Here is a 26,634-nt window from a genome sequence, read left to right as displayed (position 1 = left end):
TGATAGGCCGCAGATGCTGTGTCAGATGTTTAAACTGTTAAAAAAAATGAACAAGACTAGAATATGAAGAGGTGAAAACAGGAGAATGTCTCATCTACCCACGGCGCACTAAGTTTCGGGCAAACAGGGCTGCCGTGGCCGCCGGGAACATGGTGTAAATGCAGGATAAGGGTGACTGGTGTACAAGCGCAACAAAGATGGAAAAGCGTGCCATCTGACAGCTAATGATTGTGATGTAACAATGAACACACATACATTCCCAATGAGCGTGCGCTTTGGAGGCACTGCAGTGGACTGGCCATGTGGCAAACTTCGCAAAGTTTCAGTTCTGTGCATCCAGAATGCACAAACTTCAAGCAGATTTGTGGGAGTGAGCTAGGGAAATTTTCATAACTTCAGTTGGGAGTTTTGCAAGAAATTTCACAAGAAGTTTCTTTGGGAAGTTTTCTGTCATACAGGCAAAACCCGAGTATTCAAACTTCGCAAAGTTTTGCTTGTGTGCACAGCTTGTGTGTCTCAAGTCTTAAACCCCAAACTTTTTTTCATCATGGACACAACATCATCCAAACTACAAATGTAGGTCATCTCCCTCTGACTTTTCGCTACTCCTCAAAAGGTAAACCATCCAGGTGTTCTGGATAATCCTGGTCTCAATCAAACAGTATATCGCTCCTGAACTCCGACCTTGCAAAATCACTTCCAGGTTGTTGTCCTTGACTTTGTGTCTCGAGCCCTCCCTCCAAAGAGAGTGGATGCACCCGGCCGACCTTTGACCTCCCTGTCCATGAGGTCAGACTGGGCCAGGTCCTCATCATACCTGTGGGGGTCAAGGTTCAAATTCATTTGTATTTCATTTATTATTATTTTTTTTTTTTACCAGTTTCATTTCTTTAATGGCTTTTTTTTATTTGTTAATTTTTCAATTTATCTTTATTTGGGTCCTTATTTCTCATGTAGTTTTTATTTGTTTGCCTTTACAATTCTAATTGCTTTTGTATTTCTTGTATATATATTGTATAGCCTATATGCTCCTTATTTTTTTATTGTTTTGATTAACAGGAACATTATATTGTCAATGATGAATTCAGTTCTGAAGAAAGACATCCAAAGATCATTTCAAACTATTCAAACACAAAAGGATAGATCCATTTTGCCTTATGTATGCATAGTACATGTGTGAAAATTAACACATCAATCTCAAAGTAGTAAAATCCATTTTCTTCTGAGACTGAAACTTCTTATTGTACTTTCTTTATATAAGAGAACATAAGTATAGTACTCTTGACAAGTGTACCACTTTGTTAACAAACAAAATGAAACAAAAACCTACTCGCTGTAATCATAATCTCTCAAACTCATTGCATCTGGATATATTCTATCACTTCTCGAAATGAACTAGATAAAAATACAAACCAGACCCAATACCATTGAGTTTCCCATGCAATTATCGCTATCACAAATCTCTTCACCGTTCTTCAACAAACTGGGTGTACTGTGCGAATGGTAGTGATACTCACAGCAGATCGTAGTAGCCGTAGGCCTCTTTTGGGGGTATTTTGTTCCACCTGACGCTGCAAGGGTAAAGAGTATGAGGGCAACCGATTACAGGCGTGGCATGAATATTCATGAGGGTCCAGTCTGTAGACCATATTTTTAATCTACTTGGGGGGGGGGGGGCTACTCTTGTAACAGTTATCTCCCTGGGATCAGTGAAATCATTCTGTGATATAGAACTAAATATGTTATACCACAATTTAAACAAAATGAAACTGATAAAATGAATTTTGGGAAAAAAGAAACCTGCTCTCTTTATATCAGTGCTGTGTATAACAAAAGTCTACTGATATCTTTTAAATAAACACATGTGATTATTCATTTATTTTTACAACCTGTGTGTTCCTATGCTGTAACTACAGTATCAGGAACTCACATTTTGTATATATCATATATGTCATTTATATGAATATTTTTTGTATGTAAAGCTCTTCAGAAACGTATCAACATGATACTATTAAACATCATCTACCATTATTTCCAGTGATATTTCTGTCTTTGTCTTAATGATTCTTGTAATAAGAAAAATGACAATTATAACAAAATATTAATGAATAACAAAGACGATTATAACACTAAAAATTTCATAGTGTAATATATCAAATATAGGAGTGTTGTTGCTACAAACCCGAGCTTCAACCACTACAGACATGAGGGAAAACTCCTTCATTGTTATTCCCAGAATTTTGTCCAACCCGACTGGTCATCACATCCTGTGGTCAGTCCACACACCCTACCTCCCTAGGAGCCTAACCTCTCCCATAAACATTTCTGGATAACTTGTCTCCCCACTGTCTACCAGTGCTAAGTTTCTCTTCCATCATCCCCATCATGTAAAATGTGAGTCACTGGTGTCAGTGACCCATGGATTGACAGTGGTCATTATTAACCTACACCTTTGTTTTATTATAATCTGAATCCCTCTGTTTTGAATATTTGAATATTGTAGATTAAGCCCCTCCTTCGAGTATAGATGTATTATAAAAGTGACCATGTGCTTTGGTCAAGAGTTCTCTCTTTCACCCTCTTCGGGTAGAGACACACAAAGCGTTGGTCTCCCTTGCCATCCCTCTTTAGGGGCAATATATGGCCGCTTGATGGGGAGTACCTGTTAATTGATATCCCTGCAAAGCGTTATATCCTACTGTGATTAAATAAAGAACCCGGATTGTAGAGGTATATAAATTGTCATCGTGGTCTCTTCTGTGTGCTGTCGTCGAGTGTTGAGAAACTTTACCAATGTAACACCGCCTATCGTACGCCATCGAAGGATAACATCAACACTACATAATAAAGGTGTTACATTCTGGTGGCAGCGGTGGGATTAACGATCCCATCTACACATCATACCGCTTTGGATTTTGCTGTTTCTGGACTGTTGTATGTTATTATTTGTGGATCATCGTGAGACAGCGACCTAACCTGCCTTCTACGGAACTGAATTTGAGCCTTTGTGCAGTATAGGGCTCCTGCTGACACAATATATTTTTGCACTGTGAGATTGCATTTTCACACGGTGAACAGACTTCTGCAGAATTACCTATTCCTCATCACTTTCCTGGATTTTGGAGCAGTGGATTGATATCCGTTTTATACTTCAAGCGACGTGATATTGTGCTCCTTAGCGGATTGTATCCTGTCGTCATTGTGGCATCATCATCTATATGCTGGAGTGTTCTGTATTTTAATGTAAGCTGTTCGCCACTGCTGGAGAACCAACCTTTGCTGTTTTACAGTGCTGAGCGGTTCTTCATCCTGGATCTTTTTTTTTCCATCGCTGACTTGTGCTGTGTAATGCTGTTACTGGGAGTCTACCTGTGCTGTACCTGGCTGTGCCTCCTGTTCAGTCGTCATCAACCAGTGACGTCATACATGGACTGTACAGAGCTATCGGTCATCTACGAGGGATCTGGATGAGTTCTTGTTATTCATATCATTTTTTCTTTTTCACTGAACATTAATTACTTAATTCAGACAGACTCTCTTGCAAATAGTTTTTTTTTCTTTTGTCTTAATCCTGTCTTCGTTTTATGAGATTTGTTTTTGATGTTCTGAGTGTTGGTACGTATTAGCTTGATTATACTCCGTTGTTTTAACATTTTTTTTTTGCTTTCATTTTATGTGCATGTTGATATAGGCTTACATATTTAATTGTAATTGTGTGACGTGCGTTTGTTTGTTGATGACATTACTTGTTTTTTTTTTTCTTTCATTGATTACGGTTCATGATATATTGCTAGTTTTGTATGTCAGTTTATGCTTGATTGAGCATAAGTTTGTTTGCTGATTTTTTTTTCCTTTTTATGTTTGCATAGGGTGATTTATTCACATCTTCATATTTTTGTTGTCTTCAGCCCCTTTTCTTCTCTCTTCTCTCTCTCTCTCTCTCTCTCTCTCACTCTCTCTCTCCTGTGTAATCAATACTAGTAAGTTAGTTTTAAGTTGGTTCTTTCTCATTCTTGACTTGGTTAAACCTTTTAACTTCTAACAATGGCTACTGAACAACCCACTCCTACCACATCTACATCTCCTTCCACCTCCCAACCCCTCATCCGCATTGATCTCCCTCCTCCTTTCAGCGGCGATGGGAGAGAAGATTTCTCCCTGTGGTGTAGGAGATTAGAAGTAGCAGCAGAAGCATGGCCAGGCAGTAGTCAGATTGATCTGGCCAAAATCCTCCCCTCCCGCTTAGAAGGCTCTGCCTTCACTGTCTGGGATTCCTTGCCAGCTACTGACAAGTGTAATTTTCCAAAATGCAAGACACATTTGTCCAAAGTGTTCTCTAAAACAACAGAAATTTCAACATTCCAGCGAATGTTGAACGCCCGACCCCGCGCCCAAAATGAACCCCTTGAGGTTTATGTTGCAGACCTCACCAGATTAACATCCCTTGCTTTCCCTAATTTTGACGAAAAGGCGAGGGACGACGAAGTTTTCCGTCGATTTTTGGCAGGATTGGATGCGGAGTTGCAGCGAAAATGCCATGAGCATGGCGCTGCAACTCTCGACGATGCACTCCGCATCGCTCATCAGATCCAAAGAGCGGATGAGGCACTTCGTCTCCCCTTTCCCCATAACCGCCCCCAATCCCCAGTTGTTGCTGCTGTTGCTGCCCCCTCTGCAGATGTTTTGAACACAGTAGTTGAGTCGCTTGCTCAACTTCAGGTTCAAGTAGGTGATTTGGCAAAAACTGTCAACAGTCGTTCGCACCACAACCACCCTCCCAATACAGCCGCTCGACATCGTTCCCCCTCCCCATACTCTCGCTCATTGTCACGTGCACACCCCTCCCATTCATCTACATCTCGCAGGCAGGATACATCATATCGTTCCCCTTCCCCGTACTCCCGTTCTAACTCACCAACTCGATCTCTTCCTTCATCCTCCTATTATCACCATCCACGTACTCGCTCCCCATCCCCATATCATCCTAACAATTCACGGCAGTATTCCCGTCGGGAATATCGTTCTCCTGATCGGTCTTCCAGTTATGGTGGACCTGACGTGCGATTTTCACGCCGAGATTACATGCGATACAGGACTGATAGTCCCGCTCGCTCCCCTCCATCTCACTCCCCGTTTCGTTCCCATGACTACCGCACCCCCACTTCCTCTCGCCATGTTTCATTTGCAGACAATCAAAATGGCGGCCCCCATGGATCTCAGCATGCCTTTTCTCAGCCGGGAAACAGGTATTAGCTGGTACTGCGGGTCGACTACCAGCATCCATCTCTCCTGATAGACCCACTGATTCTCCTCACTCTGATTGCCTTCCTCGTATCTTGGTCAGAATTGACAACATGCAAATTCCTGCTCTTATAGATACTGGTGCATCTGTCTCTCTTGTTAGTGATAAATTGCGTTCAGCCATTCCTAGTTTGCGTACACGCCCTGTCCACTCATTACCTGTTAAGGTTAATTCTGTATCTGGTGACCCCCTTGACACATTAGGTGCAATTGATGTGAATTTTTCCACGACCTCTCATTGTTTCACATTTCCATTTCAGGTGGCCCGTGACATTGATCCCCCTTTTATCATTGGCTGGGATTTCTTGCTTCACTATCATGCACAGCTTGACCTCACTTCAGGTGTCCTCATCATTGGCAATGCTACTATTCCTTTCATGCATCCTCATGAGTTCACACCACTGGTGTGTAATGCTGTTGTTAAGGAGCAAATTGTAGTGCCTGCATGGAGTGAAATGACAATACCGCTCTCTCTCGCTAATGAACCATTTTCTTTCCTCCCTGTCAGCTATGATGGCGTTCTCGAACCATCTACAGATACTCCCATTGTCGTAGCATGTACGTTAGCTTCTGTGCATGAAGGTACAATCCCAGTGCGGATTAGCAATCCAACCACAGGTGATGTTACGTTGTACTCTGGTATGATTTTGGGTGAATTTCATTCTGTCATAGGCCGACAAGGTGAAGGCTACTGTGCTGTTGCTGCCCCCTCCCCCTCTTCCCCTACCACTCCTCCCCCTTCAGACACCTTGTCTTTTGATCTGTCATCGACTTCTCTGTCACCATCTCAACAGGCTAAAGTTCAGGATTTGCTAACTGAGTATGCTGATATTTTCAGTCGCACTGCTGATGATTATGGTCGTACAGACCTGGTCCAACATGAAATCCCCACACCCGACACAAACCCAATTCGCCAACGTGCATATCGGCCTTCTCCCCAAATCAGGCAGGAAATAAAAGAGCAATGCGATCGCCTGTTGGAAGCAGATGTCATTGAACCTAGTTCAAGCCCCTGGAGTTCACCGATTGTTATGGTAAAGAAGAAAACCGGTGGCTATCGGTTTTGTGTTGATTATCGTAAACTCAATAAGGTGACACGCCCAGATTCCCATCCCCTTCCCCGCATCGATGACACAATTGATGCGCTTGCTGGCAACTGCTATTTTAGCACTATGGATCTCTCTAGTGGATATTGGCAGGTAGGAATGCATCCCAACGACAGTCCCAAGACTGCTTTCACTACTGGTACGGATTTGTTTCAGTTCAAAGTCATGCCCATGGGATTACGTAATGCTCCCTCTACCTTTCAGCGACTGATGCAGCTTGTTCTACGTGGACTGCACCTTGATTCGGTTCTTGTGTACCTTGACGACGTAATTGTTTTTGGCAAAACGTTTGATGAAAAGCTGCAGCGCTTGCGCGAAGTGTTCGCCCGTCTCCGATCAGCAGGTCTGAAACTGCGCCCAGAAAAGTGTAACTTTTTCCAACAAAAGGTTACATTCCTCGGTCATGTCATCTCACCAGATGGTGTCTTACCTGATCCGTCCAATATCGAGAAGGTAAGAGACTGGCCGACCCCTCGCACTGTGACAGATGTTCGTGCGTTTCTCGGTCTGAGCAGCTACTACCGCCGATTTGTGCAAAATTTTGCAAAAATCGCCCGACCCCTGAACCATCTCACTAATAAAGGTGTGCCCTTTGTTTGGTCTGATGAGTGTGAGAATGCATTTAACACGTTGCGTAATATCCTCATATCACCCCCTCTCATGGCTTTCCCTACTTTCTCTCAACCTTTCACTCTGCATACTGATGCATCAAATTCTGCTGTAGGTGCTGTTCTGACACAATTCACTGATGGTAAGGAGCGAGTTATCGCCTATGCGAGCCGAGCGCTTAGCAAAGCTGAACGAAATTGGTCTACGTATGATAGAGAGCTTTGGGCCATTGTCTGGGCAGTGCGTCATTTCAGGCATTATCTTTCAGATAATCAGTTCATTATCGTCACAGATCATAAGCCTCTTGTCAGCCTCCGCAAATTACCCGTCTCCCTTGATAAGACTGGACGTCGAAGTCGCTGGGCGCTTGAACTTGACCCCCTCGATTGGGTCATTGAACACCGCGATGGAGCCAAGCATGCTAATGCTGATGCCCTCTCCCGAATTCCCACTGAACCACCTAGTGGATCTGTGTGTTCTCTTCATCCGCCACCTCCTCCTCCACATCATCCTCCACCACCTTCACCACCTCCTCCATTTCATCCGCCACCTCCTCCACCACCCCAACCTCCACTTCGTCCGCCACCACCTCCAAAACCTCCTCCACTTCATCCACCGCCCCCTCCACCTCCCCAACCTCATCCTCCACCCCCTCCTACTTCTCCCCTCACTTCTTCAGTATCTGACAGTGATAGTATCCCTCCTTTTTCACCTGTGTCTACCTGTGATACTCATGACCCAGATTTCCATACCCCGGAAGATAGTAATGACCTCTGTTTCTTGTTAGTTAATGAAGGTTTCAGATTACATCAAGCACAACACCAGGACCCCATCATTCGTGAGGTTCGGTCCTGGGTTAGATCTGGAAAATTTCCCCACAAATCATCTATCCCTCGTTATGAGTCTGCTCTTCGCAAATTTCACTCAGAACGTGATCGCCTAGTGCTCCATGATGGCTTGCTTTGTAGATTAAGACGTGCTTCAAATGGTTCCCTCGATCGTCAGGTTGTCATACCGCACTCTCTCGTTCCTAATGTATTGGCTATTTTGCATGGTTCCCCATTTTCTGGACATTTTGGTGCTGCTAAAACTATCCAGAAAGCTGACAAGGTTTGCTATTGGCAGTCTATGCGCCGGGACATTACAGATTTTTGTCTCCGCTGTGCCCCGTGCCAAGCACGTCGCAATCCCATTCCCGCTCTCCGTGCCCCCCTTCAACCCATTACCTCTTCTCGTCCCTTTGAACGCATTGCCGCTGACCTGACCGAATTACCCCTCACCTCACAAGGCAACCGCTATGTTCTTGTTGTAATGGACTATTTCACGAAATATGTAAATCTCTTCCCTCTGCCCGACCAGAAGGCTACCACTGTTGCCACATGTCTTTTTGACAAGTATGTGCGTCAGCATGGTATCCCAGAATCGATCCACACAGACCAGGGACGCCAATTTGAGGCCCAGTTGGTTCAGACATTGTGTGTAGAGATGGGGATTACCAAAACAAGAACGACCCCATATCATCCCTCATCAAATGGTATGGTAGAACGCTTCAACCGCACCCTCAAACGAGAGCTCGGTAAGCGTTTACCTCAAGCTGGCTGTGAATGGGACCGGATTCTCGGCCAGGTTGAGTTGTCCTATAACACGACACCTCACTCCTCTACAGGATACACCCCATTTTTCCTTGTACACGGTCGCGAAGCCCGCCTTCCCCTCTCCCTCCTTACTGCCTCTAACCCCACCCTCCCATCCTCCTCTGCTGGTGATTATGCTGCTGATTTACTCAGTCGCCTTGATTTTGCTTTCACACAGACGGCCACCAAGGCCGATCATGCTCATGAGACGCAAAAGTACCATTATGATCGACATACACGCTTTGTCCCATACAATGTCAATGATGTAGTTTGGATGAATGACCCTACTGTGTCACGTGATAAGCTGGCCCCACAGTGGAAAGGCCCGTATCGTGTCACTAAACGAGATGAAAAAGGTATTCAATACCATCTCATTGACCCATCCTCCCCTTCTTCACAGCCGAAAGTAATTCACTACAATCGGCTAAAGCCCTATCTCGACACTCCCCTGCCTCTGTCATCCCCGACAAGTCCACCACCTTCCCTCGATGTCCTCACCCCACCAGTACCCCCACCATCACTCTCTACTAATATATGGCTTGTCCCACCTCCCTCCCCACCTGTCCAACCTGTTGCGTCCCCTCCCAGTCACCCCAACGCGCCTCCCCATCCTCCCTCACCATCCCATGACGCTCATGCACGTAACCATGATCCTCCGAACCGCACTCGAAGCGGCCGGATTGTACACCCTCCTGATTATTATGGTAACCCCATCTCCTCAGATTTCACCTCTTTCTCTCGTTAGGCCTTGGTTAATTTGACTTTCAGACAACCTTTATTAAGGATTGTTGCCATTTTGAAGTTTATCGCGTCATTTGGCTAATGTTCACTTATGTTTCTGATGTCTGATTTCTGAATGCAAAGTAAGAAGGTATTGCCTCCTAATGCCATTCCTTTGTATATAATTTTTTTCATGACCATCAACAGTTAAAGCAGGTCATGATTTATGTTTATAGACAAGTGTAGTTCCTACCGATTTATAATGCCTTAACATTCGTATTTGCTATAATTTCATGTGTGATTATCTTTTAAACCATCGATGTCTTGCTCATGTCCCACACGAGTGTTATGTAGTTTAAGTTTTAATAATTGACTTTCTATTGCTTTGATTTTTCTTATGTTCTGCCTGTTCTCTGACTCCTCAGCTTTTGAATCTCCTCCCCGCTCTATTTCATTTCACATGATGCTTTCAACATATTTCTGCCTGTCCACAGCGTCATGTGGACCAATTACTAAGCTTTCTTAGCACATTTTTGTAAGATCTCCATATTTCACACAGTCATGTCTCTATAACTTATCGCCATAGATTGGCCTATTTCTAATATCTGTTTGAATGTGTGTTTTTTTAATTACGTTATGCTAACAATATTTTGATTTTAGGTTTTTCATTCCATAATTTTTAAAATGCAAGATTACTGCATTGTCATTCCCATTTCTTAAATTTGGCTTAATTTTTTTATGCTGATTCGGAACATGAACCTCATTATATTACCAAGATGTGTTTATTTTATTGACCTTTTTATTCGCTGAATTTGAGTGACCAACGCAATCACTTTTTTCCTGGTTATTATTCAATTTTGTTGGAACTTTTTATTCCTTTTCATGTGTTACACCCTATTACACATGAGTTAATTGTTTTGGATCAATAAGTTCAACACTGTAGTTTTTAGTATTGTTCAGATGAAGCTGTTTTTTGTTAAGTTGTTTAAATTCACTGTGCACACATTTTTTCCTCATAGTTTGAATCAGTATTTATGCGATTCTTTGATTTTTGCCTAGGTTTTACAATTTTCAGTATTGCAACACGGAAACAGGAAAATGTTTCATGATTTTTCCCATGTGCTCATTGCCTTTTAACTATGATTTCACTTTATGTTTTTGTCGTAATGTTAACACCATGTTGAATTTGATATTTCTATGTTCTTTTGTTTCCTTCTACCTCTTTCCACTTTCTTTCATTCCTTTGGTCATGCTGTATTATTCTGTATGTTTTATTATTGTGTACACATACGTTACATTTTATATCCAGTCCCCTCTCCCATTTTCTCACTGGAGAATGTTCTCAATTGGGTTTTCTTAGGTCACCTGTCCCACTGTAATAAACCTCCTTGAAACGAGGACGTTTCATTTTGAAAGATGGAAGTAATGTAATATATCAAATATAGGAGTGTTGTTGCTACAAACCCGAGCTTCAACCACTACAGACATGAGGGAAAACTCCTTCATTGTTATTCCCAGAATTTTGTCCAACCCGACTGGTCATCACATCCTGTGGTCAGTCCACACACCCTACCTCCCTAGGAGCCTAACCTCTCCCATAAACATTTCTGGATAACTTGTCTCCCCACTGTCTACCAGTGCTAAGTTTCTCTTCCATCATCCCCATCATGTAAAATGTGAGTCACTGGTGTCAGTGACCCATGGATTGACAGTGGTCATTATTAACCCCCTTATTATTAAGCCCCTCATTATTAAGCCCCTCCTTCGAGTATAGATGTATTATAAAAGTGACCATGTGCTTTGGTCAAGAGTTCTCTCTTTCACCCTCTTCGGGTAGAGACACACAAAGCGTTGGTCTCCCTTGCCATCCCTCTTTAGGGGCAATATATGGCCGCTTGATGGGGAGTACCTGTTAATTGATATCCCTGCAAAGCGTTATATCCTACTGTGATTAAATAAAGAACCCGGATTGTAGAGGTATATAAATTGTCATCGTGGTCTCTTCTGTGTGCTGTCGTCGAGTGTCGAGAAACTTTACCAATGTAACACCGCCTATCGTACGCCATCGAAGGATAACATCAACACTACATAATAAAGGTGTTACAATAGTAATCATCACCACCACTACCACCATGACCACCATGAAAATCATGGTCATCACTATCATCATAAGCAACCACATCATCATCACTATCATTATTATCATTATCACTACTATCACCACCATCATCAATATCATCACCATCAATGTAATCAGTATCATCCCCATCCTCTTCCTCATCATCACCAACTTCATCATCACAATCGTCATCACCATTATCATTATCATCCTCATCATCACCATTATCATTATCATCCTCATCATCACCATCACAACAATAATCATGATAATCATTACCATCATCACCATCATCATAATCACCATCACCACCACCACCACCATCATCATCATCATCATTATCATCACCATCATCATCATCATCACCATCATCACCATCATCATCATCATCATCATCATCATCATCATCATCATCATCATCATCATCATCATCATCATCTCAACATCCCCAGGGAATCTTCCTCTATAACTCACTCTGGCACGTCGCCGTGAGGCATGACAATATTGATGGTGTCGTTGATCAGGTTGTGTTTCATGATGCGGTCGTTGGCCGTCGTGGAGGTCAGAGAGGGCGACGCATTTACCTACATACCCCAAGGAATGAATTTCACCTCATTTGATTCAGTGATATTTGCAAAAATCGTCTCACATAGAGTGATGTACATGATAAATCAAGAGGAAAATTGTTATGTGATGGCAGGGCACACAATTTTTTTCATGAACAACAAAAAGATAAAAAGGCTTAAGCGATGCATTTAGCACATACAAGGACTACAGCCTGCACTGTATAAAGTACAATCAAAGCAATGAGATAACACACCATTTTTACTGGAAGATTTTTTCTTTTTAAAGTCTATCGCAAGAAGCAAAGTTACAGGCTTGTAAGATCAATGCCAAGATCAATGAATTTGACATGAAGCACATTGTAAAAAGAAAATTTACCTAAATAACAAGATTGCATTTACCTGCATGTTCAAGAAAATTGGCAAGTGAAATGAATGCAATCCAAGGATACATCCCATTTAATGGAAGAAGTTCTAAGTCTCTTTCAAAATGCACGTCTTAGATTGACAATTTTGACCTGATGTACACATTAGTGGAGGATTTCCTTCAAAGTGAATTTACTGCTTTGAATAAATACTCTCTGAGTAAAGATGGCAGATAAGCATGTTTGAGTGCACTGCAACATATAAGTGTAAAGCATTTGAAAGCAGTATGTACTCAACCCTATACATTTGCGTGGCCCAGTGCTTCGCATAAAAAACAAACAAACAATAACTTTTTATTCAAATGATCTATCAAAGAAGAAACCAAATGTAATGATCAAAGATTTTTGTAACATTCTGCCATTGACAAAGTCAACAAGAGTAACACTAGCATATTGCTTTGACCGTCAACTTATCTAAAGAAAAAGCTATTATGTATGAAGAAAGATGAAAGAGGCCAATTCTTAAGGTTGACCTCTGACCTCACCTCAATCAACCACGGCTTCAGGTTGTCGTCGATGATGATGTCGTAGCCGTAGCACTCAAAGCAGTGCCTGTCGTTGGCCATCACTGTCTGTGGGTTTACAGGAAGGACAAGGAACATAATGAGATACACTGGGTGATTTCAAGTTCAATGCTAGTGCTAGTGCTAGTGCTAGCTCCAAATGACTGCCTTAAATCGAGATCCAACACCAATGGACAGATTAACGAAAAGCATGTAAATCGCTAACACAAACAGTGGAGCTCGGTTCAGCTGAGGACATTCAACACCGGGCCCAGCACTACCTACTGGAAATGCGTCATAATTTCGAAGTCAACCTCCTAACACTGACTGATTTTAAGTTCGGTTTTATTGCCGGTGCTAGTGCTGAGATAGCACTAGCACTAGCACTAGCACCAAACTTGAAATTACCCATTGTACATCAAGATACACCAATGAAAAGATGGGTCACATCAGATCTCTTTTCCTACATTGATTGATGGGGAAACAGTGAAACATTCTATGTGCTTGAATTTGGTACGTCTGTACAGTAAAATGTTCCCCTTGGAGTAAAAAGTATCTAACTGCAGTACAACTTGATTTTACTATTTCAGTATTCGTATGAGATGAAGTGATTTAAATCTATAAAAACAATCTTGCCCCTGTCGTTAGTGTACTGCTTATCCCATTGAGGATAGACTGATTTTGCTACAACATGCATTTCCCATAGACACCTGCCCGAGTGTATTCGGGACTCGTCCTCAGAGGGTTAAACGTGTTGCCAACTACTGCCTCCAAGAAGGATTTCTGCCAAGTATAATGAAATTACGACCATCTGCTGCAGACAATATGAATCAAAAATGGGAAAAAATAGGAAATAGTAACGGGCATTGTACAACACACTATGGTTATCTGACAAACGCTGATTGCATTAGCTCACTTTTGTCTAATGAGCTTATGGAAGAGTCTGTGTGGTATCTGCACTTTAGTAAAAAAAAAAAAAAAAAAGGAACAGAATTGAGAAATACTTTTATATTAATGCTGATGAGAAAAAAAAAATCCATGTAATCTACTTCATAGGAAAATTCCACTTTTCAGTAGATCACCCTTTTCCTTTGCTATATTTACTTTTTTCCCATTGCAAGGTATGCACCATTTCTCTTATTATTCATTACATTCATTCATACATAAGTATTACACTTTATGACTCGTACTTCTTATAAATTGCTATACAATGTACGATATAATTTGTCAAATGTACACTTTGTATTATGCAATATCTTTTGTTGGGTTGAAATAATAGCATGATTTTGCATTACACTGAACTGGAAATAAATGCTAAGAAGAGAAAGTTGTTGCACGCACAGATGATCCCCTCTGAAGAGGCTGTGTAGCAATAACTTGGGCAAAGAAGAGTCATGAAATCTATGGCAGCTGAAGGGTCAGTATGTTAAAGAGTGGACTTACTGACACAGCTCTCAGGGAATGCACTATCAGCCAGTTCATCTCATCATAGAGTTTGTCTGTAACCTGAAGGTGGGGTGGACATTATACCATCAATAAACATCAAATATTTTGTCTGCATACAGAATAAGTGAGTGATGCTACAAACTACAAGGTATAAAACAAACAAACAAACAAACAAAACAATTGTCAAGACTGCCAAATTGATTTTGAACAAAATTTGACTAAGTGTAGGTTAAGTAATTCATAATAAATTGAGAGAAGAATTAGAACTATACTGTAAAATGAGGAATGTTCGCGAGCATTTTAATTTCACGAATTTTGCGAGCGCCAAATTAAAATGCACGCAAAAGTTCTTGTCTACACTATATGCATTGAATGCCAGTGGCATTTCGCGAAAATTTCATGCCGCAAAAAAGGCCGTCGGTTCCCATTCGCGAAAAATTCATGCTGCAAATACATCATGTTTTACAGTAATCTTCTTCTGACATGTTGCTATTTTCAGAATCACATGAATGAAGCAATTGAGAAGCTTTCAAAAGTTCTATATCTGAAACAAATATTTACATAATATGAGCAGCAACACAGGGTTCAAATGATAGATTTTCCCTCAGTCCACTTCATGAAATACTAAAACAATGAAAATTAATAATCAGACATGTAATAAGATGACAGAGGAGTAGACCATAGCCATCTTTTAATAGTTTCTTGGATTTGATTTGAAGTTACCATACAAACCAGAGGTAATTTGATATTCAGGCAACACACATTTGGCAGGAGACTTGGTACAGGGTAATTATTTAACTCTATTGAAGTTAATGGAGTATCAAAAGTTGTGCACACAGATCTAGTCAGTGAAGTGACTGGAAAATAAGACTAGATCCCTCACCTCTTTCCCCCTGGTCCCTTCAAGGTAAAGCTTGAGGTTTTCCACCGTCCACTTGCCTCCATGATGTGAGTTGTACTCATCCTACGGGGGGAAAGTTTAGAGTACATACACAAAATGGCTATTCACGGTTTCATCAAAGCGTAATAAATATGATTCTGTAAGTTTGAGCTTTTCAATACTAACAATACAATGATGATGATGATAATAATGATAATAATGATGATGATGAAAAATACTAATGATAACAATAATATCAATAATAATAATATTGTTATTATCATTATCATCATTATTATTATCATTATTATTATTATCATCATCATCATCATCATTATAATCATTATTATTATTATTATTGTCATTATTATTATCATTAATATTATCATTATTATGCAAATCAAGCCACGCTTATGCTGTAACCCCACTGTATTATTCACTGTAGTATTGCTCATGTTTTGCTGTACATTGTGTAAAGGCAATGAAGAAAAAATATTCTATGAACAACTTATGTTAATGTATGCATAATACATGTACATTGTACATGTATGTGCATATAAAATAATACAGAAACCAATAAATCAAATCAAAATTATTATTTTTATTATAATCATTATTATTATAATTATTATGATGATGATGATTATCATCATCATCGTCATCATTATTATTATTATTGATACCAATAATAATAATAACAACAACAACAACAATGAAATAGTGTGTGCTGCACATGTATATTCTACCATGGGTAGCCTCTTTGGTATTAGTACTGTTCTTCCAGAGGGCCCTGCCATTTTCATTACCATGCCGTCAATCCCTCGTTTGAGGCGAGTCCCCAACTGGGGCATACCCAAAGTGGGGTGCGTATATTTGTCGTTTGGGAGTTGGGAGTCGAAGGACTTGTCCATTGCAAATAAACTTTCTGCTCAGGCGTGACAAACCTGGAGGCCAAGCCAGGGTTTGATGACTCCAGCAGCTGTCGTATTACGTAAGAGCATGATAAGGATATCTGCCTGTGGCAGACCATTCAAAGTGAACTCAATTTTCTCTATCCTTTCTAAAGTTTTCAATTTTATATTCTATTGAGAAATTCTATGGTCATCCATTTTACATTTCGAACGAAAAAAATTGACCCGTAAATAACGAAAATACAGGAATAAGAAGGAGAGCATTGCTAGTTTGCCGGTGCTGACAATGTGCTATTTGGCAGTGAGTTACAACGGGGAGGTGAGACTACCTCCCTGGTTACAATCAGCCTGCTGACTGGATCTTTGAGAAAGCAGCTGTCGTATTACGTAAGAGCATGATAAGGATATCTGCCTGTGGCAGACCATTCAAAGTGAACTCAATTTTCTCTATCCTTTCTAAAGTTTTCAATTTTATATTCTATTGAGAAATTCTATGGTCATCCATTTTACATTTCGAACGAAAAAAATCGACCCGTAAATAACGAAAATACAGGAATAAGAAGGAGAGCATTGCCAGTTTGCCGGTGCTGACAATGTGCTATTTGGCAGTGAGTTACAACGGGGAGGTGAGACTACCTCCCTGGTTACAATCAGCCTGCTGACTGGATCATTGAGAAAGAGAGAGAGAGAGGGAGAGAGAGAGAGAGAGAGAGAGGGGGGGGGGAGCGAGGGGGAGAGAGGGAGGGAGAGGGGGGAGAGATGGGGGAGGGAGAAGGGGAGAGCAAAATGGAATGACAATAGTTCCGGTCACTACAGTACAGGCATGCTCTGTCTGCATACGCTGAATGTCTACACTCACACACACACACGTACACACACACACACGCACCATGGAGCTACATGGCCCATGCCAAAACCAAAACAATCTCCTCCTCTCGCGGTGCCCCCCCCCCCTCCTGTGGCGCTGTGGCGATGACTGATGCTTAGATTAGGCCAGGGTCAAGAAACAGGTGTTTTATATCTTTGACTTTAAGTCATTGATTGCCAAGATACGCACTGGCATTATTTACTGGGGTGTAGCCTCTTCAAACGAGAGATTTGCGTCATGACCCTAGCATTACAAGGTGCTCATTTTTACACCTGGGTCGAGAGGGACATCATGGGTAAAATTATCTTGACCAAAGACGTAAGCACTCGGCAGGGTTCGAACTTAGGACCTGTGTTTGAAAGTCGTGAGTCTTATCCACTATACCACAGTGCCCCCATACTTTAATCTCTATAAATCTATGGTGTATTTTGAAGATTGCATGGAACTGAAACATGTCACATGTGTGCTATAATGATATTCTATACACACAAGAATATCTTTTGGAAGGTACACTATTAAAACACATCACATGCATATTACAGAGCTATCAACAGTCCCTCGCTGAGAATCGGGGAGATTCCAAAGAGAAAACAGAGAGATGCTTGTGTGTTACAGTTAATACACGTATCTCAATGGGCAAAAACCCTTACCAAATCAGGGAGCTTTCCGTATTCTATGTGGACAATGTGAAACATGAAAGTCTTCAGGAAGCCTGCAGAATCAGGGAGATTAGGCAGTTTCCATATAAAGCAAAACATAGGATAGTTATTAAGTAGGCGCTCAATACTGCAAAATACCCACCCCATGTTTCTGGATGGACACGTTGGTGAGGTGGATGAACATGTTGTCCAGCTCGTTCACGTTGGCGCTGTACTTCACTGTGCAGAACCTGCAGAAGCCTTGGCGGTAGCTGATAGAGGCAGCAAACAGAATGAAAGACAGTGACAACAGTAATGAAAGTTTAGGAGCTCGTCCCACAAGACTGCAGTAAAACGCTGCTGAATGCATTTAATGAGAAACAAAAATAAAAACAACAACACCAAATTCCATTACAGTTTCCTGGCTCTTGAGATAACCTCCAGGTAGCAAAGGAGACTGACACATTCGATTGGAGAGTGCTACTGCACAACCTCTGGAATGGGGATAAGTGACCCTTTCATTCAATATTTAGATTTGAATGAAGTCTTACATTTTTCTGTGTGTACCCAACATAATTACGATGATTTCTATGCCAGTAATCTCATGAGTACATTGTGACCACAAACAGCCAGTCAGTGAAAATCAACAAACGGCTCTCCATCGATGAAATTGCAGTTTTCAAAACCTATTTTATGAAACTGTTTAACAATGTCTGTGACTCACAGATCTTTTTTTTTCCCTTGAGGGAGATAATTCTTTTTTTTATAGTTTCCATGGTGACAAGTGATTATATTTCAAACTTCAATGCTTACAGATAACACTTCAGGGGCCTGTAGGATGTGACCAGCACATAGATGCGGAGATCAAACTTCTTCCCTCCGATGAGCAGCGGATTGTCAATGTACTTTGAGATCACGTACGCATCCTTGGCGGACGGCGCCTGGAATCTGAGTCCGGAGGAAGAAAAAATCGGGTTAGCGTCGTAACATGTTAGATGGGACACAGACTAACAAACAAATCAACCACATTTTGGCTTCTTTTGATTTGAGAAAGTTCTACAGACAGAAAATAATGTCTTTTTTTTATGTTGCTTTTTTTTTAAGATCTCCTTGCAGATAGGTATGTACTGAACTGTAAAGGCTAAAAATTTGGTTTTCATAATGGATTGGAAAATCTGATTATAAATCTAAACCTTCAAAACACCTGGAAGAAAAAGAAGCATGTGTTCGACTATCAATCAAACTGTCTGTTTGTTATTTCTTTATTTTTTTTTTGTAATAAAAATCAGTCTGCCCATGAGAACAGATGAAGCAAGATGCGTTACTTTTATTCAGTGACACTTATGCTTTATTACTACCAAATATATGAAACATGACATTTCTTCCACCCAAACAGTAAGCAGAAAGTTCCTGTGCAAAGCTGTTTCTTGAGAATCATCTGACATTGAAGCTCAAAACAGTTTTAACAAATTCCTAGTAAAACATCCAAAAACACTGACTTTTACCTCAACATTGACTAGAATGTGCGGGGAGAGAGTGAAAACCTGTGGATCAACAGAATATCATAAACACATCTCCTTCAGCTCATAATGCTTTTTCGAACCCTTGAACTCACTATTAATTCAGAATTACCAAAGCTAACATCATGGTTCAGAAGTAACATACTATCTCTGAATGTGCAGAAGACTAATTTCATTCACTTTAAAGGGAGGAAATGCTCAGGTGCTCAACAAATTAATGTCAATCTAGATGGTACCCGCATTGAAAGGAAAACATGTACAAAGTTTCTTGGCGTATATATTAATGATAAACTTAATTGGAGTGACCATGTGAATCATATCGCTACACCGATATCCCGCAATATTGGTATATTATATAAAGTAAAAAGTTTTGTTTCTGACAAAGTGCTTTTGATGTTATATAACACTCTTATCTTACCCTATATTTCGTATTGCAATATTCTGTGGGCAACGTCAAAGAGTTTGACAGATAATATCCTTTTGTTGCAAAAGAAAGCTATTCGCATATGTACAGGGTCTGGTTTCCTAGAACATGCAGACCCATTGTTCTTGAAATTAAAATGTTTAAAAGTAGATGATATACATTTCCTACAGACTGCCCTCTTCATGTTTCGTTTTAAGCAAGACCTATTACCTGTCTCTTTTTCGACAATGTTTCAACTTAACAGTGCAGTTCACTCGTATCCCATGAGACAAGCATCAGATACATTTAGTGAACCCTGGTACTGCACTAGCCCATAAATCAGTCAGACACAGCGGTCCTGATGTCTGGAATGCGCTACCTCAGCATGTTCGTAATTTACAAAAAATAGTTACTTTCAAAAGGTCGATCAAACATACTCTATTATCAGCTTCACGCTGAACTCCTGGATACTATCAACTACTAAACTTGCTGTGATCATATATTTCCCCTGAAATCGACACTTGATTGGGATTTATGAGAAATTTAATCAATTTAATCAGTACAATTTGTTTATAATGACTTGACACTTTAGACTTTTTCTTGCTCTCTCTTGTCAATGTCTGACAGGACAAATAGGCACCACACATGCATTTCTTCTTTCCCCCTCATGTTCCCATGCTCTCTTTGTAAATACCCCCCCCCCCCCCCCCCCCAACTCCTATCAAGTATCATTTAAACTATTTGCAAGCATATAGATTGTGTGCACGGGGGTTGCAACGATTTTCAAGCTTTAAGCTTATGTTGCAATTCCTTTGCGTGTTCGTTACCTTGAATAATGTAGCTCTCTTAGTGGAATTGTATACTATCCTGTAACTGCTTCTTATCAATGTATAGTTATTGTATATATTCTGTCTTGGCTATATGAGATGTACTTGCATACATTTGTATGCATTCCTATTTTGTGAACACGCATGAAATCTTGAATAAATCTTAAATCACACACTGACACAAACTTACGATGACGTCTTACTGTCCCTGGACCACTTCTTGATCTGTGACAGTCGGTTTATGAGAAAAATCCCAATGCCCCTTGCTGCATTGATGTGAAACAAAAAACAAAATAAAATTGAGTATTGTAACACTTATAATAAAAATGACATAAAAAAACAACATGCCATCAAGAAATGGAAACACAAACTTCATTAAAAAAAGAACGGTTAGTGAAAACAGTGGTCACCATCAATTCTTTTCTCTTTCAAATTACTTGCGCAATATTAGCACAGGCCAACTTTTGCAGCCCTTCTAATGTGTACTCATAATACTCTTTTCTTAACCTTATACAGATTGTGCGAGTAGCATGTAATAACTGCTTGTCCTAACCATTGTTTTATTTCATTTTGCTAATTATGCACCTTTGTCTGACTCTATACTTTTGTATTGTTAATCATAACAGCCATACATGACTACAATAAAAAGTGACACATTCATGCAAACTCAGCTACATGCTGAACTAAACACAGCTACACAGACACTTAGATGAAAGACTGAAACAGAAGGGGAAAAGTACATAGGCTCACATGTTACAGTTCTTGGGATTTTTACTGCCTCTGATATCATAAAGGAATATTTGACATATCTTATTTAATTTATCTACTTATATATTGTAATCACTTCTACATGTTTGTTTCAATTTACAAATCTGAAATCTCAAGATTCTTCAAAGAGAGAGAGAAAGAGAGAGAGAGACAGAGAGAGAGCTGAACAATGAGAATTAGAGAAAAAAAAATGCCACCTTTTCCCGTAGGCTTCATGATCCAGGTGCTAGAGGGGTTTTTCCTGAATTCTTCCACAAACAGATTGTAGTCAGCAGGCAGCAAGAAAGTGACTGGGATGAAGTCTATGCAGTGGAAGAAATGGAAAGTATAAAACAGGGGTATGTCACCAAAGCATGAGTCCAATCACACAAGGGTCAAATCCACTAAAATGAAGAATACACTCTGTGTAACCTTGGCAACAAGACCAAGTAACCTGATATCACTTACTTTTCTCTAAACAACAATCAGCTTAAAGGGTCCCTGCAATCCAAATGTATGTTGACCTCTATTAATGCCTTTTAGTTTGTACAACCAAATCACTAAATATTTCATGAAAATATGTATCATAAGTGACCTGCTACAAAAAAAGGATCCGAAAGTCGGGAGAGGACAATTTTCTGAAAAAGACATCACATTATTTCCTTACTCTTCTACTTTAATTTCATATATAACACAACTCATAAAAGTACCAGGTTGCGGAGATATCATTGATTTCATTAGCGCATGTCAAATGGTTGAGGAAATCAGTTTTGAGAAAAACGCCTTGATGATCAAGGGGAGGCAAGGCAGTTTTCACCGCTTGACAATAAAAGGCATGCTCCTAGCCACCTCCGCGATGTTCATTCCAGCTTAGCGCCACCGGTCTACGCATGACCAATCAGTAATCAGGATGCCACGCACTGACCAATAAGATCACTCCCTCTATGCTAGGGGCCGAGTCTAATTGTGGCGCTAAATCCAAATCTTCGGACATGCTTCTGTTACGTTGAAAGTCGGAAAATCATGGTCCAGAAAAACGCTAATTTCTTGCCTTTTGTTTGATCATTTAGCTTCCAAATTTCGGCAGATGGTAGACAAAACATTAGACTACAAAACCATGTCAAAAACAGATATGCGATTGTTTTGACCAATTTTGATGTGACTTCACACCCAATTTTCTCGGCTCAGCCGTCAGCGACTCTACGATCCTTTTGTTGTAGCGGGTCACATATATATTATGTTTTAACATTTTTCTCAGTTCTTTCCTGCATCCTTACGTACAAATGCGTCTGAAAGATTTTTGATGCAGCCACCAGCAGTGGGTAGGTTCAGGTTGGAACAAGTTGTGGACAATTCTTCTTCTTTTTGCACACAAAATAAGTTTATGAAAATAACTTAAGAAATTGTCTTTCTAAATATTAATCTGATTTATGGCCCAATAAGTAAATGTGCCGAGAAGAACATATATCTGCCTCCTTTGTTCCAATTTAGTGGTTTCATCCACAATTTTTAAACTTTGAATCTAAAGTACTTTGACAAGAGAGAGCAGCAGTCAAGGTTTTCCCTTGAGTAGTAATAAATTGTCTTTCAAGTGTGGTCTTGTTAAGGTGAAAATACCAACATGCAGGCACATGGCTCTAATTTCAAACGACAGATACATGATGACATACTTCTACACACACACAATGGTTTGACATCGTACCCAAGTGTAAGTATTTTCCCTGTTCATCCTTCTCCGCTAGAGGGCTCCCTTCCTTCTCCAGCTCCTTGCGGTAACGTTTGATGTTTTTCACCATGAGGTCTTTACGGGTCAACTCGTAGTGATTGGGAAAGTGATTAAGGACCCTGCAAATTGTAAAGTGAAGGAGAATAATTGTCAATAAAACTCATTATAACAATATAGATTATTCTACTTTGTGTTTACAAAATTGAAATATTTCGGAAATTTTGTCTGATGGTATGTAATACACCATCTTCAGATATGACTAGAAAAATAAGTTTTCTTTAATTCCCATAGATATAATACAATCTCATCACGAAAGATGTGTTTTTTCTGTTCTTTTGCAAGTAAATAATCTGAATTTGATATGTCTGATCTGCAGACGGTACAAACCTGTCTCTAAAGAGCAAAGGGCTAAGTAACAAACCTAACACCCCCCCCCCCCCCCCGCCAAAAAAACAAAACAAAAACAAAAACGAGACAGCAGTCTTCCCATCTCTCCACTAATTGCAAACTCTTCTCGCAGATTTAGAGTTGAATTGTGTGTTGGTAAAGTTCAGATGACACAGAAGTAATAGAACCAATTTGAAATAGAACTTGTGAACAGTTTTGCTGTTTCGTGAAAATTTTCTTATATTCTGTAGAAGCTATTCATTTTAATTCCTACAACTTCTACCAGTCTTCCATTGTGTTCTACTCTTCATTGCAGTCAACTTTGAACATGTAGTGGAGTCGAATAGAAACATCTGTTTGAAGATTCATGTGAAGTTTTATAGCAAATGAGTGAGCTGTACTTGGACTATTCACCCCGCAACACTTACTGATCGTCCTGCAGTCGGTAGCCGCTGTCAACATTGAAAATGTTTCGGGTGGTCTGCACTGTACTCCTTTAGAATCCATGCCATGGAGGAAAAGAGAGGAAGCATAGAAATTGCAATGCCATTATAAATTGCTGTTAAGTGTGAAACAATGAGCATCATATAGACTACCCCCCCCCCCCCACAACATATGTGTAGATGACGCACATACACCAAGTTTTAGGTAGGATCATGTAAAACCCAAAGGAACGACCAAAAGTCTCGACAAAACAACTACCTACTAGATTCTACTTCTGTACACTGGTACTGATGCTGATGATCTACAAAAACTACAATGACAAAAAAACCTGTCTATTGTACCAATATTCTTTGTCTGTCTGAGTGTAACCGTTACTCGTTAGATAACTTAACTATAAAATGACAAAGATCTTGCATGATGCCCTGTCGATGCACAGCAAGTCAAGGCGTCTGGTCAAGCTATAATAAATAGAAACCCCAACGTTAGATTCTCTGTTGTCAGTGTTATACTGCTTGGTTGCATTCCCCCCCCCCCCCCCCCCCTACATGCATGCAAGTGCATTTGTTCAATTTTTGTTTCCCCCTGCTTTAATAGCCTCCTAACACTCAGTTAACACTACAGTTTAGGGCTAGGCTAGGTGTAACTGCAGCAGCAACCCCATACGGACAAACTATGTTACAGCGCCCCGCGACGGGGTTACGTAGGATAGGTGATCGAGCCTGCATCAGAGGCAGAGCATAAACAGCATTCTACACCAGCTCACACAGCACAGGAATGCATTTATTGGCTACTCATTTGTTGTGTATCACTTTGACAATTAAGAATTTACCTTTGTGTAACGGTAGGGCATAGCTACTGTACAATATGTGGCTTCAGACCACGCGTCATGTGTGGTTGGTGGACTGTATAGTGTTCTACCTCGGCCCGGTACAGCGCAGCGCGATACCCTTCTCTCTTTACTTCCCCCGAGTCCCTGCCCGGGCCGGCCCGGGGGTTGTTCGCTTGATCGCCCGTAGTAGTAGATGCTTGTCGCCGGTGTCATCAATTTGTCAACAAATCTTACCCCTTCCTTGCCACGCTTATCACTCTCTCTCTATTTTGATAAGAGGGTAATCTACCCAAGAATTCTTACCAGTAAAAGTTCCAGTCATCTTCTCCGCCAACTTGGACCCAACCTCTCTTGTCGAAATTACCCACGAGAACTGTCTTGTCCAAGTCCGTCGCATATTTCACTCTGCCCGCCATATTGTATACCGTTGGTTAGCGACGATCGAGAAGTGCATAGGGATTGGTCGCTGTAGGCCTATAGATGTATTGCAGAAAGGAGCTTTGATACACTCAGCAAAAAAACAGAAAGTAAACACATTTTCCAGTGCATATTTTTCACAGGAGTTTTTTGATAAAACCTTTTTCATATACCATATTAAAGGTTATTTTTTATAATTAGCTATCGACCTATTAGAAGGATAGTAAAAGGGGAAATTTTCCGCATGAGTGAACACACTCGTTTATTCTACTTGTCTTTGAAGGCACAAAAGTAAAAATCTCAGGGAGTATTACATCCAAAGGACGGTGGTAAATGGACTTTTTTTTCATTCTTTTGATTAAGGAATTTAATAATTCATGAGAAAAAAATCAAGAACTACGAAAAAATCATTTTCAATGTGCATAATTCCAAATAACATTTCAAATTTCTACCATATTCGTTAATATTGCCTCTTCTCTAATGCCATCATATTTGATTTTGGATTTGACAAATGATTCTTAATTTACTCCATTATTTTTCACCTTCCTTTATCTTTGGGGACTACAAAGACATTACAGAGATCAATGGGAAATTTTTCCAAACTAATTTCTGTTTCTAATAGTGTGGGACCTGTCTTTTAATTGTTCTTATTGTTATATGGACGAGCACATACCCATGAATGAGAATTTGTCTATTTTTGCAATTTCTACTCTTGTTCCTTGGAAGAGAAAAACAATTGTGTTCACTCATGCATAAAGTTTCCCTTTTAATTGACCTACTAGGTTGACAGCCAATTAAATTGCTTAACATATGGTATATATACCAACACATCAATATTTAGGCTGATATTCTATTAGAAATATGAGCTTGAAAAAGTGTTTGCTTTCTTTTTTTTTTTTTTTTGCTGAGCGAAGAAGCTCCTTGATTACTGGTACAGCACATGCCCAACAAATACAGAACTACTGAGTAGTAGGCCTATACCGCCACTCAAAATGGGTTTTATACGTTGAGATTCGAATTTACTCATACATGTAATATACTGAGAATATATCACTATGGTTTCGGACAAATGCACAGATTACACTGTATAGTCCAGAGTTATATTTGACATTATTTGTGAACATAACATTTATTGAGAAAGGATTTGCGGCTCTCGATTGAGTCAAAAGTCGATTTGGTAGGAAGAAGAGAAACTGCATTTTTCGGTTAATGCTACTTGATCATTTTAAATTCCACGTACAAATCATTTGGGAGAAACAAAACTACTGAAAGAATAATATAAGAGCATATAGTGTCTGCAGGAAATTTTATATTCTCATGCAAATGACCAAAGCAGCTAAAAACAACAGCCAGAAAACAAGGATACAAGACACACACGCGCACACTTAAAGTTAACTTCAACATTATACCCACACAATTAACACCCCATAAAACACAATGTGATACAGGATTGTATTATAGGTCTTACTAGTTATGATGCAGTTACCTAATTATGTAAAACAATCGATGCCAGTTTTACAGGCCTTATATTTGATATAGATCGAAAGTAAGAGAGAGAGAGAGAGAGAGAGAGAGAGAAAGAGAGGAGAGAAGAATTAAAATAGAGTGAAT

The 26,634-nt window shown here is 40.2% G+C and overlaps 1 protein-coding gene across 1 annotated transcript; it reads right to left on the bottom strand.

Moving 5' to 3' along the window:
* Positions 1-693: 693 nt before the first annotated feature.
* LOC139729713 (polyglutamylase complex subunit TTLL1-like) lies at positions 694-25,022 on the bottom strand. Its single transcript, XM_071640642.1, has 13 exons — positions 24,910-25,022; positions 23,762-23,827; positions 22,923-23,065; positions 21,439-21,543; positions 20,664-20,739; positions 18,537-18,671; positions 17,887-17,995; positions 15,310-15,390; positions 14,424-14,486; positions 12,963-13,049; positions 11,964-12,073; positions 1,518-1,571; positions 694-817 (listed from the first exon to the last, which is right to left on the bottom strand). Exons 1-13 carry the CDS (start codon positions 25,020-25,022, stop codon positions 694-696), a joined length of 1,266 nt encoding a protein of 421 aa, XP_071496743.1.
* Between the last annotated feature and the right edge of the window lie 1,612 nt (positions 25,023-26,634).

The sequence above is a fragment of the Diadema antillarum genome, unplaced genomic scaffold (assembly GCF_040938485.1).
Source record: "Diadema antillarum isolate AM-2024a unplaced genomic scaffold, OU_Dant_1.0 seq00000251_RagTag, whole genome shotgun sequence".
Classification (NCBI taxonomy): Eukaryota; Metazoa; Echinodermata; class Echinoidea; order Diadematoida; family Diadematidae; genus Diadema; species Diadema antillarum.
The sequence above is the reverse complement of the archived record's forward strand: the minus strand, read 5'-3'. Positions and strand labels throughout refer to the sequence as shown.

Excerpts from the sequence above, each read along its gene's own strand:
- LOC139729713 (XM_071640642.1), bottom strand. The coding sequence starts at position 25,022 with ATGGCGGGCAGAGTGAAATATGCGACGGACTTGGACAAGACAGTTCTC. Across the intron at positions 20,740-21,438 it reads CATGAAGCCTACGGGAAAAG|CAAGGGGCATTGGGATTTTT; the intron begins GTGGCATTTTTT and ends ACATCAATGCAG. Across the intron at positions 13,050-14,423 it reads ATTCCCTGAGAGCTGTGTCA|ACAGTGATGGCCAACGACAG; the intron begins GTAAGTCCACTC and ends GTAAACCCACAG.